The sequence below is a fragment of the Cannabis sativa genome, chromosome 8 (assembly GCF_029168945.1).
Source record: "Cannabis sativa cultivar Pink pepper isolate KNU-18-1 chromosome 8, ASM2916894v1, whole genome shotgun sequence".
Lineage (NCBI taxonomy): Eukaryota > Viridiplantae > Streptophyta > Magnoliopsida > Rosales > Cannabaceae > Cannabis > Cannabis sativa.
The window spans coordinates 47,271,709-47,288,055 of record NC_083608.1 but is presented as its reverse complement, the minus strand read 5'-3'; the positions used below and the strand labels follow the sequence as shown (position 1 = coordinate 47,288,055).

The following is a 16,347-nucleotide window of genomic DNA, read 5'->3' as shown; positions in this document are numbered from 1 at the left end:
TCTTTGGAGTAATTTGCGGTATAAATACGTAAGTTTAACTCTCTGTTACATATAAATATTTAAGTTTAATTTTTTACGGTAATAACATATAAATTTATTTTTGGAACTTTCGTAAGTACGTGGCAGTTGAGAAGTTATTATTCACGAATCATTTTTTTTGTAAGTATGTTTAAATTAATATTTAAATAAAAAATAAAAATTTGATGACTTAAATTAATTAGGGATTGAAAATTTCCTATTATTGACAATATATGATTTTTTTTTCATAATTTATAATTATAAAAGGAAAAATATAAATAATTTTCCATTTAGCTTCTATGAATTCTAGTATTCACCAATGCATCTCAAATATGTCACTAATTTTCAAGGAAAAAAAGGCTTTTAAGTATCAGGGTAACCAAGGCAACCCAAACTTGGGAGACTTTAGAATTATACAGTATAAGTAAAATACAAGGTGATTCCAAAAATATATTAACAAGGTTCAATTATAATATGGTAAATATCATTTTGGACCATGAGAAGGTGTGGTGAAGGATAACAATTGTGTTGCTGACCTCTTGACACCCAGGGGGGGTGGGATATGGGAAAGCTTCATAGTCTCTTCGACCATGAGACCATTTCGGCTATTCTCAAGGATGGAATTCCTACTGGGACTGGCAAGGACAATTGGGTATGGACTTTGGAAAGTAATGGGCACTTCTCTTCTAAATCAGCTTATCTTGCCCAAGCTTTGGAGAGAGCGCCCTACTGTGATGTCGCTCCTTCTCTTTGGAATAAACTCTGGAATAGTAAGATTATGGAGCGCCAAAAGGTTCTTTGGTGGTGTATCCTCTCTAATGCCCTTCCGGTAAGAGCTGTCATCAGTAGGAGATTTGCGATTGATGATTCCAAATGTCCTCTCTGTGGAAGGGGGGAGGAAACCTTGGAGCATCTCTTTCTAACTTGTGATGTGGCGATGCACTTGTGGCGTTCGTCACCTTGGGATATTTTTCCAGTGAGTGATTCTGGTATTCGAGTTTGGGACTGGGTGAAGTTCATATGGAACCTTAATAATAGAGGTGTTAGGGCTGAGGATGTCTTTCTATATGCGTCTATTGTTGTTGACAATATCTGGCGGATGCGTAATGATGCGGTTCACAACAATAACCCTCCGGATATTTTGAAATCTATTGACATTATTTGCTTAGTCCTTCGCCATTGGCGAGGGATAGCTGGATCCCACCACCTCTGGAGTGGATCAAACTTAACTGTGATGTTCGTGTGGGCTTAGAGAGTGTGTGTATAGTTGTTGTTGCAAGGAATCATCTGGGAAGGGTGGTGAGTGTTCACACGTCTCGGTTGGATTTCTCAGATGCTCTTTGTGGAGAAGCTGCGGCCTGCTGCTTGGCGATGTCCGTTGCGATGGAGCTCCAGCTTAAGTATATTATAGTGGAGAGTGACTCGAGGCTAGCGATCGACGCCCTTAATGGGAAGGCGTCCCATTAGGCTCTAGAGAACTATGCCTCCTTTTGCACTAGGTCTTCTCCTCATTTCATTTGTTGTAATTTCTCGAACATTAGTAGGTCTTGTAATTTTATGGCCCATAATGTGGTTTATTGGGCTTTTAACAACCAGATGTACGGATCCATTCCGATTGACTCCTTACCGGAGAACATTTTGTGTAATGACCGAGAGGTCTAGTATCTTTTTCATATATATATCTGCGCTCATTTTCAAAAAATATATATATATCATTTTGGACCATATATTTTGTAAAAGTTATTAATTGGACTTTTTATTTTGTTAAATGATAAAATAGATTCTGTATTTTTTAAAATGGTACAAATAGGATCCTGAACTGATTTTTTGTTAAAATAAAATTTAATAATAATCTGATCTAAAGGTGTTATGACAAAACTATTTACATTTTTTATGTCTGTTTGTGTTAGGAATTGTCAAGTTGGTTATATTAAGAAAAAAATTTAGAGTCTTATTTTTACTATTTTGGAAAATACATGGTTTATTTTGTCATTTAACAAAACAGAGGATCCAATTAGTAACTTTTGCAAAATACAGGATCCAAAATGGTATTTACTCTTATAATAATATTTTGCTACCTCACCAAAAGTGTTTAAATTTCTCTCTAAAACTCTTTTCTCCCCCTTCTCTCTAGAAATTTAGGGTTTTCTGACGTATCTTTCTAACATTCTCTCAATCTCAGCTAAAGAGTTATTGTTATTAGTCTTAGCCATGTGATTGGCAGTCCTGGTTAAAGGGAGGTCTTGGGTGGTGGTCGACTTTTTTAGTGTTGGTTATTAGGTTGTGTTGTTTTGAGGATTTGCTTCGATTGTTTCAGGGATTGTTTGTGTTTTGTTATAGTCTTTACGATTGCAATTGATGTTTTGCATCGAACTAGACGAGTATTTTGGTCACTCTTTATTTTTTGAAAGAATGTGTTTATGCTATTTTGATTGTTAGGTTGTCTGCGTCTTGCTCAAAGAAACTTGGTTTCTCCTCATTGTTGTGAGATTTTTAGCAAAGTTTTTATCTTGACTTTAGCAAGAGAACCAGTTGAGAAGTTTTGGTTGAACTTTGGGCCTATGTTCATTTTCTCGGTAGATTGTATTTGTACTTTATCATTTCTATTATAAATGGACAATACATTTTTCTAAAAAAAAATGTTTAAATTTAAATTAATATACTTGAAATAGAATTAATGTTTGATGTTCTTTTCTATTAATGTTTGGAAACCTAGTAAACTTCTAATGTTTGATTGTTGGTGGCTTATTGAACCCTTAGAGTGCATTTGTATTCTTTAAGATTCAGACTTCTAAATCTAAATGCCCATCTGAATAATAAGATATTATTTTTCTAAATCTCAATATTAAAATATGTAGATTGCTTATTTTTTTCACATCTGAATGTATGTTCTAATGTTTTTAATTATATATACTAACAAATTCATTAAATTTTTTTTTTCAAAAAAAAAGTATTCAAATATTTAAATACAAAACATAATTAATCTATTAATTTTAATAAATTTTATGTTTCAAATATTATGTACAAAATCTAAACCCCAATACTGTATACCGTATGCCCCGAATACTCAACTCCTAAACTCTATTACAAATCAAATCAAACTAATTCTTATCTTCTATCTTAACTCTTTTAGGCATAACACAAAAAACTCTATATATAATATCAAAAACAATTCCCTTAAAATTATGAGCAATTTGACACATTTTTGAGATTAAAAAACATCATTTCTCACTCTATAAATGATAAACTAATGTCGCCAAAGTATCAGTAAAAAGTTGCTTTTTGAAATGACTTATTATTCTTTTAGTTTTACGAATCCAATGAATAAAATCATCCAACCTATGAGTGCGAGCAATCCATCCAAGTCAAATTTCAATTTACTAATGCAATTTGCACTATAAACACTCTCAAAGAATAAATGTTGCACATACTCTCCTTTATTCCCACAAAGCAAACACGTCTTATCAATACTATGATTTAACATGGATAACAAGGTTCTAGTACGAATCTTTTCAAGAACTATCAACCAAAGAATAAATCTATGTTTTGGCATACTCAAGTGACTCCACACTTCATTACTCTAAAAAACTCTATTTGGTAAAGAATAAAGAGTATGATAACCCTCTTTAATAGTATATTTACATGTGGCAACGAGGTAATATCCATTCTATCTTTAAAAAGATTTTTGACATCTACAATCTTCTTCCAATACTAACTACTATCTTTATCTTGTGGAGCAACATAAATCCACCAATCCTTATTATTGTTTGAATCTAGTTTTTTTTTTTGCTGAGAAAAACAACTTCATTAAGCCGAAAAAAGCATTTTGGTGAGCACATGGGGACTCACCTCCCAGAAACGAAGTGCACCATTACAATTATGGGACAAACCCCACCTAGCTAGAGTATGAGCAGAATCATTAAAACTACGAGAAATCCAAGATACAGAGCAGTCAAAACCATCTAACTCCCTTAGGATTTTGTTGAAAGAGAAGCTTGCATTCCACCAAAGACTTCGACCTGTGCTCAAAGAATTCACCAGTTGCCAATTATCTGAATGGAAATCCACCCCCACTTCTGCGTAAGCCCGAGCCAGTTCCACACCAAAGGCAATCGCCTCCAGCTCCCCTTGAATCTAGTTTGTTTTAACCTTTTGAGCTAACAAACAATAAGCAACACCATTGTTATGGGAAATGGGACTTTGGGTCAATCCAATGGATCAAATTTAGTGACTTTTGAGTAGTTAATTCTATATAAATAGACGAGATAGTGTTGTATAAATAGTTAGCGGTGATATCTATAATTATTATTAAAATGAAATAAGTGGGATCTATATTATATTACAACATTAGTGATATAGCACCTTATAGTAGTGCTAGTGTGCCTTTTTAGTATTTCTCTGTATACTTCTAAGATACAAATTCTGAATTTCTGAGTAAGTATCATGTTTTCATTCTATATGAAACTTCCCTCAAATCCATTTCAAATTACACACAAAATTCTATTCAAAGCAAATTAAAAGAACTAATTAAAGACACAGTCATAATCAAAAGCTTAATAATATTACAAGCTCTCTTGAAATACATTAACTAAGAACATTAACAAGTAAACTCTGTTATCCTTGGAAGTGTTAATCTTGAATGTATGAAGATAGAAAGTTTTCATCAACACAACAATAACAAATATTTATGCACAAGATCATTAATACACCTCCAAAATAATAACCATCCTCAAAACATTTTTAAACCAATATCGTTTCTTCCTAAGAAAGACTTGGAAAGAAAAAATAAAAGGAAAATAGTACAAAAAGATAAATCAAGTACTAAACGATATATATGATCATATTATGATCTTTTTAACTTGGATAAGAAAACTAAAAATTGCTCATGCATGATCATCATCATCATCATCATATCATCACCATCACAATCTTGAATTGGTACTTTTTCTTTTTTACATATACAAACTCATCATGATGATATTCATTAATCCCATTAAAAAGAAAGAAAAGAAAAAAAAAGGTGAAAATAAAATTAAGCAACACTGAATGAGCCAGCAGCATCCTCAACAAACTTCCTAGCACCCTTAAACCACCTCTTGTCACCAGCTTGTGCCTTGCAAATGTAAAGCTTCCCATCCTTGATGGTGGCCGTGATCAGTTGGTGCTTCCCTCCTTCATCTCCATCAGCTGTTCTTGTCAACACTGACAAATTGTAGTACTGCTTCCCGCCGATCACTGGGGCCGAGCTCTCCAATATGTTTGCTGTCGCCACTGCATCAGAGTCGAAACCACCCTGCATTGCACACACCCCAATTTTGTAATTTCTAATCAGATCTCTCGCATATTATAATTTAATAATTGATGTTGGATCATTTCTTTAAAAATATTTTAAATTAAATTTTGCTACTTATATTTTGATGAATAGTATTGAACAACCTCATTAGTTACCAACTTATTATATAATCTTCCTTGAAAAAGCCACGTAATTTGAGCATAGAGGGAGTGTTCTTTCCCTTGTTGTGGTGAATTTGGTTTAAGCTATATTTATATATTATAGGTTTAATGATTTATCCAAATTATTAAAACTCTATCGTAAAGTTAAGGTTTAGTAACTATTAAGTATAACATAAATTCTACAAATCAATTATGATCACCAAACAGAGATTTAATCACACTAAACACAACTCGGTTCAATGTGTTATATTGATATTGGTTAAATACTAGTTTTCCTTTTAACTATTATAAATCAATTTAATTAATATAAAAATATTACTTTTAACTTTGTGTTTTACAAAAATTTTGGATTGACCCTCTTTTTTATAAAATAATAAATTAGATTCTATATTATTTAAAATCTTGAGCATAATTTTAAATAATATTTTTTAATATAATCAATTTGAAGATAAATTTTAAGCATGAAAAAAAAAATGTATAATTTTACCATAAAAACTCTAGATCATATTATTATTAATTTTTATTTTGACTAAAAATCACTTTAAAATACTATTTTTTACCATTTTGTAAAAAATAGAGACTCCAATAAGTACACTATTTCCAAAATTGTATTAATAGGAAAGAAAATTGAGTACCTCAGAATCAGTTTTGCCGAAGTAGGCTTGTTTTCCAAGCAAAAAGTCCACCTACAAACAAATAAACAAACAAACCTCAGAACCAGTTTAGTTTTAGTTTCATGAATTATAGAAACTATACTTGTTGTTATTGTTGTTGTTGTTACATAAGTTAATTAATTAATTAACCTGGGAGAGAAATTGTTCAGGAGAACCGTAGTCAGTGATGGATTTCTTCTCAGTTGGGATGATCATAACAGAAAGATTACTAGTGGCATCGAAGTTGTCTTCATATCTAAGAACTTGACCTGGGAATTCCCTCTCTTTGCTTGGGTTCCATTTCGATGGAATCTGAACCTTGAATCCATCTCCACTGTACGGCAAAAAGTCTGTGTTTGTCTTTGGCTTTCCAAAAATGTTAGCTACAAAACAAACCAAACCAAACCAAATATCACCCCATTTCTTAAATTAATTATAATCTATTATACATAACACTTTTCGCAAAGTGTTATTGAAAATATATTATACATACCAGTTTCTCCATAAGCAGCGTCAGCAGGGGAAACCTTAGAGCCAAGAGCAGCAGTACCAATTAGGACAGTGAGAGCCAAACGACGAGAAACGACAGAGGAATCATCGTCGTTTGAGGTCCCCTGCTTTTGGGCACGACACACTAGTTGAGCTGGGGCTCTGATATTGCATTGGCGTTGTGATGAGGATGAGGAGGAACGAGCTGAGGCTGCTGCTGTGGTCAGAGCATGGTGGTGGAGAAAGCAAGAAGTGGAAGCCATTCTTGTTGTTGTTGTTGTTGTTGTGTGTGTGGTGTTGTGGTGTTGTGTTGTGTAAATCCAATTAATGTGTCAATGCAAAAGGTTTTTGAGTGTTTTTGGCTTTTGTGAATATGTGAAGGGAAATGGCTTTTTGGATATAGTTTGGATCATGGAGAGATTAGATTTTTGATAGTGGATAAGCTTCTATAGCCTCTCATTGGTGCCACCTCTCATCCATTCATTTTCACTCTCTTTCTTTCTTTCTTTCTTTCTTTCACTACAATTAATTTTTCTTTTTAATTTTTTTCAACTGAAGAAAAGGGGGTCCATCATCACATGAAACTCAACCTAATAATTCACTTACATTAATATAAGTGGCTATCAGACCAATGGATGGTTAATTATTTTAGTTACAAATTTGTATAATTAAATATTGCGTTTATATATTTTAATAAAATTATAAAAAAAATCTTCATTCTTGAGCATGTCTAATAACATAAATAACTTTGAAAAATTTACACAAATATTTTATATTTTTATCGATTTATAATTTTTTTTAGAAAAAAAAAATAACTTTGTTTTCATATTGCTGCAATATTATATTATATTTCTGCAATATGTAAATAATAGTTTTTTTTTAGAACAATCTAAAAATAATGGCATGTAAAAAAAAAGTCCGTAAAAAATATTGTATTCCATAAAAAAGTAAACATTTTGTTGTTTTTGAGTATTTTTAAAATAATTCCCATAATTTTAGTCGAGTTCTTGGAAGAGGCAAAGAGCTATTTGTTAAGATTAATTAAGAGGAAATTACACTCTATATTCATTTTTTATTTTTTATTTTAATTTTTACTTTTATTTTATTATTTTTTAATTTATACATCTCATTATGTGTATTGAAAACTCTAATTTTGATAAGTTATGTGATGTTATATTTGGTACTTTAATTATAAAAGATGATGTTTATCAATTAAAATTATTTTAGAGTTATATTTAATTAATGTATAATAAAAAGGGATAGTTTTCAAATTTCAACTTATCTCATTTGTTAAACAACTTGGTAAGAGTTGGGCATTGTTTGTTGGGTTTTCATTTGGGCAGATGTACTAACAAAACCATATAAGCTTGGGTCGTGTGTAGCCTTTGCTTGGTTGGGTTGGATCACATTATTCATAAAATCAAGGGAAATTTCTTAAATTCACAAAAAAAAAAAATATATATATTATAAAAAACAAAACAGTTGTGTGGAATTTTAAATATTTTTATGATTTTATTTATATAAAATATAGTCTTTTGATATATTATGTTATACTTTTATTATTTTATTGTTGATTATTTGTTATTTGTATATTATTTTTTATGTTATTTTGATGATGTTTTGTTGTTGTTATTTGTATATAAAACAACATTTTACAATCCTCAATAACAAAACCAAATAAAGAGATTATACCAATTGAACTTCGAATTGCTTGTATCCCAGTAAGACAGTCGGTCTCCACTAACACATGTTGCCATAGTTTCAACTTCAACCAACTCAAAGCCTCCCATACACCCATGGCTTCAACAAGAGCAGGATCTACTGTCCTTTGGAAAAACTTCGTAACTCCTTCCAACATGAGACTTTATCATCACGAGCAATCATTCCCACACCAAACTTGCGTACCTCTTTAAAAAGAGTCGCGTATACATTGATTTTGATACTATTTTTGTATGGTAAAACCCAACACTCAGCTCTATCACTTGTCTGAAAAGCCAGATCATGTTGACTATAAAAGAGAGTTGAGCATTTTTCCATTGATTAAGATAACCCTTCACAAATCTACACTCTATTAATACAAGTCAATACCAAATATTATATTATATTGTATAATATTGTACAATACAATATATCCTAATATAATACTATACAATACAATACAACACAACATGTTGTACCAAATAAATGTATCATTAAAGATACTCCTTATTCGATTTTCATTTGTATTTTTTTAAAAGAAGATTCAAAGTTAGTGTCTTATCTATATTTTAATTGTTTTTCTTTGCTAAATATAATAATGATAATAATTAACGATTCGTTAGATAGGTTGTATAAAAGTTGTATTGTATTTAATAATAAAGAATACTATGGATAAAATTTTATATTGTATTAATTATTAGGACTATAAAATATAATGTAAAAGGTATTATATTATTTAATACATAAGAAATACTCTGCATTAGTTTATATTATAATATTTGGAAAAAGTTTGGATTTGGAATTGTATTAATTATTACGACTATAAAATATAATGTGAATCGTATTATTTAATACATAAATTATTTTATATTCTTTTTGTATTATAATATTTAAAAAAAAGTTAGATTCGGGTTCGAATTTAGTGTCTAGGGTCTAGGTTTAGATCAGAGTCTGAATCAGGATCTCGAGTTGAAGGTCTTCGGAGTCCGAGATCTTGGTCAGAGTCAGGAGTTAGATCTAGGTACGAGATTAGGGTAGAGTTTATAGTAAAAATAGTACAATTTTACACAACATATTAATATAAGTAAAAATAATATAATATTTTACAATCAACACAATTAGAATACGGTATACCAAATAAAGTATAGTAATTAATATGTATTATATTTCTTCTCTTAAGCAACATCTCAAAGAAGTCAAACTACACCGACAATGAAACTCCGATTTTAACCGTCAGATTAACTGATAAACGGTCACGATTTTTTTTTCAAGTTTAGAACATTTTCCCCCAAATCTCAAATTATCATCATCATCAGCTCCCTATCTGGGTCTTCGTCTTCGCCTTCTTCTCCAAATCGCTCCTTTATCACCGTCTGAGTTCCTCAGGTACCGCTCTCTTTTATCCGTAGCTGCATATTTTTGTTAGGCTTTTCTTTTTTCATGCCTTCAATATATACATTTATTAGGTATTCATTTTCATATCCAGCTTCAAATGATTAATTAGGTTTTATAACCGAAGTCTTTGATTATCTTGTCATAAAGTAGCTGGAGTCAATGGATTCAGGGAAAACCACCCGAAAGTGATTGGATCATAGCTTTTTATCTTTTCTTCTGTTTCTTTTGTAAATTTGGCAGGTTTATTCTATCATTTTATTTTATTTTACTTTCCAATTATGAGAGATGAAGCTCTAGAAATGATGCAATAAGTGTCTTAAAGATTCAAAAGCTTTTGGAGATGGGGATGTAACGTCATAATTAAGCTAACAAAGAACCATGACTAATCTTTCTTTCTGTTCCTGTGTAATTTTTGTTGCCTAGGCAAAGGGGCTGAGTAATTTATTTGAGAAATGGATTTTGAGTGGACACATTTTGGGGGTACTATAGCCAGAGTGTATAACTTATAGAAAAGATATATGGGCATTGAATTTGTTGCTACAGTCATGGCTTAGTAAACATCAGTGTAATTGACAGCATTCTGCCTAACTTTAGTTTTGAAGCACTTATCTATGTACAAATGATCCCCTTCTCATTTGCTATTATGAAGTTTGTAGCTAGATCCTCTGGAACCACTTAGAATGAGATTCCAACTCTTGAAGGTTGGAATATGTGTGAGAAGTATAAAGGCATTGTAACTCTACATGTTAGTTATGCTTTGCAATTTTGCTAGTGATGCTCTTGCACAGATAATTGGAGTAATTATAGTCTTCTGGATATAGAATGGAATGTAATTTTTTGGTGTATAAGTGACTGGTTTTAACTGTTTTTTTCTCTTTTATCTAGGCCGTACGTTACACTAGCTTGTTTGAGTTGAGTTTAGATGAATTGAAACCCATTTTGTACAATAGTCCATCTACCCACATGGCTCTCTCACGGGACACATTCCACAGTTCTAAAATTGGAGCTGTTCTCTTTCAATTGTAGTCTGTGACTCTCTTGCTTTCACAGGCAACCAATTGTGTTACCTCTGTGTAGAGATGGATCTTATGATCAAAGATCATAGACATAAGTATTTAGATGGGAATATGTGATAGGTACATGTGTGTTATATATTAGGTGTAGGACTGACTGCAAAGTGGGCACTAATGGAATCAATGATTTGATTCTACTGAAAGATCTTTTAAGGTTGATTTTGGACTTGGATTTCTGTGGACCTTAATCATGTTGTTTTGAAGGCGTACTTGTGGGCAAAAAAAGGGTGTAGAATTGTTAATAAGTGTGGCTGATGAATCCTTTTCTGTGCTACTGAATGTTTGGCACCTCTGGTTTTCATTTTAAATGGTATCTTATCATTTACTCTATGCTATCTATATAGATTTTCTCTTTACAACGTTAGTGTGGTCATTTTTGCTATTGTGAAGGTGTATTTTGGCTAATTAATTAAGTTTTATTTCTGTTCTGTGTTGTTTGACCTTTATTTGGGAATGAGTATTTTATCTTTCTTTAGCATAGTTAATGTGTTGTATCAAATATTGAACAAACTTTGACAAGTTTCACTTTTCAGGGTTTTCTGTATAGAAGAGGTGTTTATATCAAATTTAGCTTCAAAGATACAATTTAGCAAGAATTAACACTTGTGGTTCTTCTAATGCACACTCTCTCTTGGTTGTCTTGAAAGAAACTAAATCTGAGAGAAATCTGTTCATTTTACCTCTTTCTAATAAACAACTACAACTTCTCTCTTCAATTTTTTACCTTTTTCCCTATCAGATTATTCATCCATGGATCTATCCACTGAAGAGCTCCAATTTTTGACAATACCAAATATCCTGAGAGAATCAATCTCAATCCCCAAGCAGTCCCCAAAGACCTTCTACCTCATCACCTTAACTCTAATTTTCCCACTTTCTTTTGCCATCTTGGCCCACTCGCTCTTCACCCACCCACTCCTTGCCCAGCTCCAGAACCCTTATGCTGACCCAGAAGAGACTGGTCACAGATGGAAACTTCTCCTTGTCTTCCAGTTCTGCTACCTCATATTCCTCTTTGCCTTCTCTCTCCTCTCCACCGCTGCTGTCGTCTTCACTGTAGCCTCTCTCTATACCTCTAAGTCTGTCTCCTTCTCTTCTACTGTGTCTGCCATTCCAAAGGTCTTCAAGCGTCTCTTCGTCACCTACTTGTGGGTCTCTCTCTTGATGGTTGTCTACAACCTTCTCTTTGTTGGTTTCTTGATTCTGCTGATTGCAGCTATCGATATCCAGAACCCATTTTTGGTTGTTTTTTCACTTATAGTCATAGTCTTGCTCTTCTTGGTGGTCCATATCTATATCACTGCACTGTGGCACCTAGCCAGTGTGGTTTCAGTTTTGGAGCCCATTTATGGCTTTGCCGCAATGAAGAAGAGCTACGAGCTACTGAAGGGAAAGACCCGCGTTGCAGCAATGCTTGTTTTTGTCTACTTGGCAATTTGCATGGTTATTGCGGGAATATTTGGAGCCGTTGTAGTGCACGGGGGAGAGAAAAATGGTGTCTTTTTCCGGATTGTGGTGGGTGGTTTCTTAGTGGGCGTTTTGGTGATTGTGAATTTGGTGGGATTACTGGTACAGAGTGTGTTTTACTATGTATGCAAGAGCTACCATCATCAAGGGATTGATAAGAGTGCTTTGCATGATCACCTTGGTGGCTACCTTGGAGAGTACGTGCCTCTGAAAAGCAGCATTCAGATGGAAAACTTGGATGCCTGAAGTGATGCAAGCGTTAATGTCGACGAGTTAGTGTGTAAAGAAAAAACACAGATAAGAAAAAAAAGTTTAAAGAAACAAATTGTGGACTCTGTTGTGATCTTTTACTTGCATTTCCCAAATGGAATAATATGTTCTTTAGTCCTCACTTTTCATGAACTTCTCAGGTTGAATTATTTTCATAATGATATTGGCAATGCACCTGTAAAGGAATGGTTAATATTCATTTACTATGATTATATTTGATCATGTAAGTATCATAGATTTAGCATTAAATCTGGTTGGATTTAAGTCATGTATCATATTTGTTGATGCTTCTAAAACCGGAATTTGATTGAATGAATTTGATAAACTCTTTTACTTTGTTACATTGTTGTGGAGATTTGAGGCAGGTGTATAATAATAAAGACCACCCATATTGTTGTTTATAAATGTTTTTTGAGAAAAGGAAAAAGTTGATAAAAGTATGTTGAATTGATCATGTTAAACCCAAGGCAGAACAGAAGTGTCAGCTTTGCCAATTGCACCACCAACTACCATTCACTACTATTAGTAATTTATTATATTTTTGCCTTCTCTCTCTCTTTCTTTCTTTTTTTTTTTTTTGAAAATGAAATAACAATTTTATTAAAATATTAGCTTTATGTAAATCAGCCCAAACATTTTTCAAAAAATGCCATGACCAAAGAGATATCCAAATTGTCTAGCTATAACTGAGTTATTTGATTTATTGACCGTCTATAAACTGGCGTTATGTAAAGAAAAAAGCAAAAGTTGACATTCATGAATAATCAAACCAAAAACAAAATTCAAACCAAAAACAAAATTCATACTTTGATTACTCAACTGGGTGCCTCTTTGACACCTATAGCTTCTACAACCTTAGTTAGCAGTGTAAAAACCTCCCTAATAACATGTTTTGGCTTCAATAAATTTGCTTGAACTGTCTTGTGCCACAATCCCAAAGCCGTACGGATTTTCCTTTTCAAATAAGGTTGCATGATCAACATTAATTTCTATGCATGTGATTAGTTTCTGGTTAAATCCAATACTGAGAGCCATCACCATTGTTTTCAAAAGACATATATGATAAACAAATTTATTCTGAGCCTTACACAAATGATCAAGAGTTTCACAAGCTAATGATCAAGTTTTGCCTTCTCTTTTACTAATACATCATATTGTCGTTTATTTTAATTAAATTTTAGGTGAAAATTTTGTGTTAAGAGTGAATGGTATTAGAGGTGTTTGGTTGGGAGGAATGAAAACATAAAAATAGGAATGAGAATGAGAATAGAAATGTTATACCGAAATTAAATACAGTAAAATTGGAACGAATTACCGATAGAATAATCTGGCTGAGTCGCGGACAATGTCGCTCTCTTTAAGACGTTTCGCGGCTCTGCCCGAAGGGTGCACGGCAGTCTAGCAACCACGGCGTCCCCAGGATAAAACAGCCTCTGTATAAGTACGATACCTTCTGCACCGAACAGTATCGCTCTGTAACACCCTACTGTTTGCTCTCAGAAAAAATCGTAAAGAAAGAAAAGATTTTTTTTTTAATATGTTGAAAAGATGTATGCTTACGTTGTTCTGATACGACTTATATAGAAGTCGATCGAAGAAAAAACGGTAAGAAAACAGTAATATTATCGTTCGTGGGAGGAGTTGGATCGTGGGAAGAAAAAGCGGATCATTGACTGATCGCGTTTTACCTCTTCTGATCACGTGTTAAAATTAATTAATAAATAAATAAATAAAAAATAAATTTTTATTTAATTAAATAATTTTTCTTCAAAAAATAAAGTGACACCTCACCCGCCAACCCAACCCGGCCCGCGCGCGCGTGTGGTGGTCCAGTGTGTGAGTCCTCACCCATGCGCGCAAAACTGGGTACCCCTTGGGGCCCAAACCCATATCTCAAACTTGCACTAGATATACACTTAAAATGTAGTGTTTCTATCCCATGTGGGACTCCTACTCACACACTTCACTTTTCTATTTTTACATATTTCATACAAAGTTCCAACAAGAAATAGGAATAAAATGGAATAAAATTTAAAATGTATTAAAAAAATTGATAAAAAAATTATTAAATTTTTTCTCATCATGAATTGAAATGATTTTCTTCTATTTCAAAATGGAATTGTCATTCCTCAAAATGGTGGAAAGACCATTCCATTGGAATGACATTCTAAATTTTCCAACACTTTAATATACAACTAAACAAAGGAATGAAATAGAGATTGTTTCCTTTTTTTTCCATTCTATTGAATTACCTCCAACCAAATGTAACCTAATTGTTTGTTAGAAAAACTTCCATCTTCTTTTTTCATGACAGTGTTAGTCACAATTATACATAAAGAATTGTTAAAAGATACTATTGATGTCTAGCACTATCGTCGGCATTATACCATTATTGGTATAATTAAATATCGAATTTCATATAAACTTAAAAAAATTGAAAAAATATCGCTAACTAATCGTAGAGCGTCACCTATAAAAAAAAAAAAAATGTTTGCCCAAATGCTCTTATACTACTCTTGCAACTTCCCCTGCTTAACCTTGAACAGCCAACATTTATTGGCTCCATCAAACTCAATCGTCCTTTATTGTTATTATTATTATAAGTCACGTGATCTATTATTAGGCATCTCCACACACACCTACCCCATATTTCTCAATCACCACGTGCCAGCAACATGCAATTAGAATAATCACACTAACTTTTCACACCATTATTATGCTTCTACTTCTATTTCTACACTCCTAATATTTGCTACCACAACTTTAAATCACTCATTAGTACACAAATTTATAAAATAATATAGTTTCTATAAGATAATATTAATGAACCAAATTATTAAGAAGACTATTATAAATAAAATTCAAATGTAAAATTTATATGTTAAATTAAATTAAATAATTTTTTTAAGAGTAATTTACAGCGTATAAAATATTTAAGTTTAACTCTAATGGCATGTTTACTAAACTGGAATTGGAATCAGAATAATCAATGGAAGAAATCAATCGGGTTAAAATATAAAATAGTCGGAAACAATATTTTATTTTGTTGTTTACTAAACTGACCGGAAAGGAAATCAGAATCATTTTATTTTGTTTACATAATCAGGATAGGTAATCGGAATGACTTTATTTGACTAAATTATCATTGTTAGAACATGTAGTTATTTTTTATTTATATATTTTTGAAGGGCATATTTGTCTTTTTTATTTTTAATTAATAAAAATATAATTAATATAAAGTAAGTTAAGGAAAGGGAAAGGTATTCCTTATGAAAATAGGGGGAGAACCTTTCCCTTTGTTTTCTCCTTAATTTGTGTGGGGCCCACTAAGGGTCCGTTTGGCACAGCTTTTGGAAAAGCTAAAAGCTGCTTTTCAAAAAAGCTGTGACAAAAAGGTGTTTGGTAAGCAGTTAAAAAACAGCTTTTTGAAGAAATTATGGAAAATCTACAGCTAAAAGCTAAAGCTGGTACAACCCAACTTTTAGAAAAAACTGTTTTGATTAAAAGACTCTATAATAAATTATTTTTACTAAAAATTTATTTAATTATTTATTATATATTATAAAAAATAAAAATATTTTTTAAATGAAAAAATATTTAAAAATAAATAATATTTAAATTTTTAATTTTTTATTTTATTTTAAAAAATATTTTATATTTATATTTTTATTATTAACAAACAATATCAATTTATGTTTCTTATAAACTACAATTTTATCTTTTGCAAGTGATAAAAATATAATTTAAAAATATTAAAAATTATTTTTATTAAATGCATATAAATTTATACTATAGAAAAAAATAATTAAAAATATAAAAAAAATAAAAAA

General features: G+C 31.7%; 2 protein-coding genes across 2 annotated transcripts; one reads left to right on the top strand and one right to left on the bottom strand.

The window, feature by feature from the left end:
- Positions 1 to 4,675: 4,675 nt before the first annotated feature.
- On the bottom strand, positions 4,676 to 7,152 carry LOC115699353 (oxygen-evolving enhancer protein 2, chloroplastic). Its single transcript, XM_030626708.2, has 4 exons — positions 6,619 to 7,152; positions 6,276 to 6,508; positions 6,108 to 6,158; positions 4,676 to 5,311 (listed from the first exon to the last, which is right to left on the bottom strand). Exons 1-4 carry the CDS (start codon positions 6,875 to 6,877, stop codon positions 5,051 to 5,053), a joined length of 804 nt encoding a protein of 267 aa, XP_030482568.2. The 5' UTR covers positions 6,878 to 7,152; the 3' UTR covers positions 4,676 to 5,050.
- Positions 7,153 to 9,422: 2,270 nt separating this feature from the next.
- Positions 9,423 to 12,699, top strand: LOC115698806 (uncharacterized). Its single transcript, XM_030625992.2, has 2 exons — positions 9,423 to 9,698; positions 11,314 to 12,699. Exon 2 carries the CDS (start codon positions 11,531 to 11,533, stop codon positions 12,491 to 12,493), a length of 963 nt encoding a protein of 320 aa, XP_030481852.1. The 5' UTR covers positions 9,423 to 9,698; positions 11,314 to 11,530; the 3' UTR covers positions 12,494 to 12,699.
- The last annotated feature ends 3,648 nt before the right edge of the window (positions 12,700 to 16,347 follow it).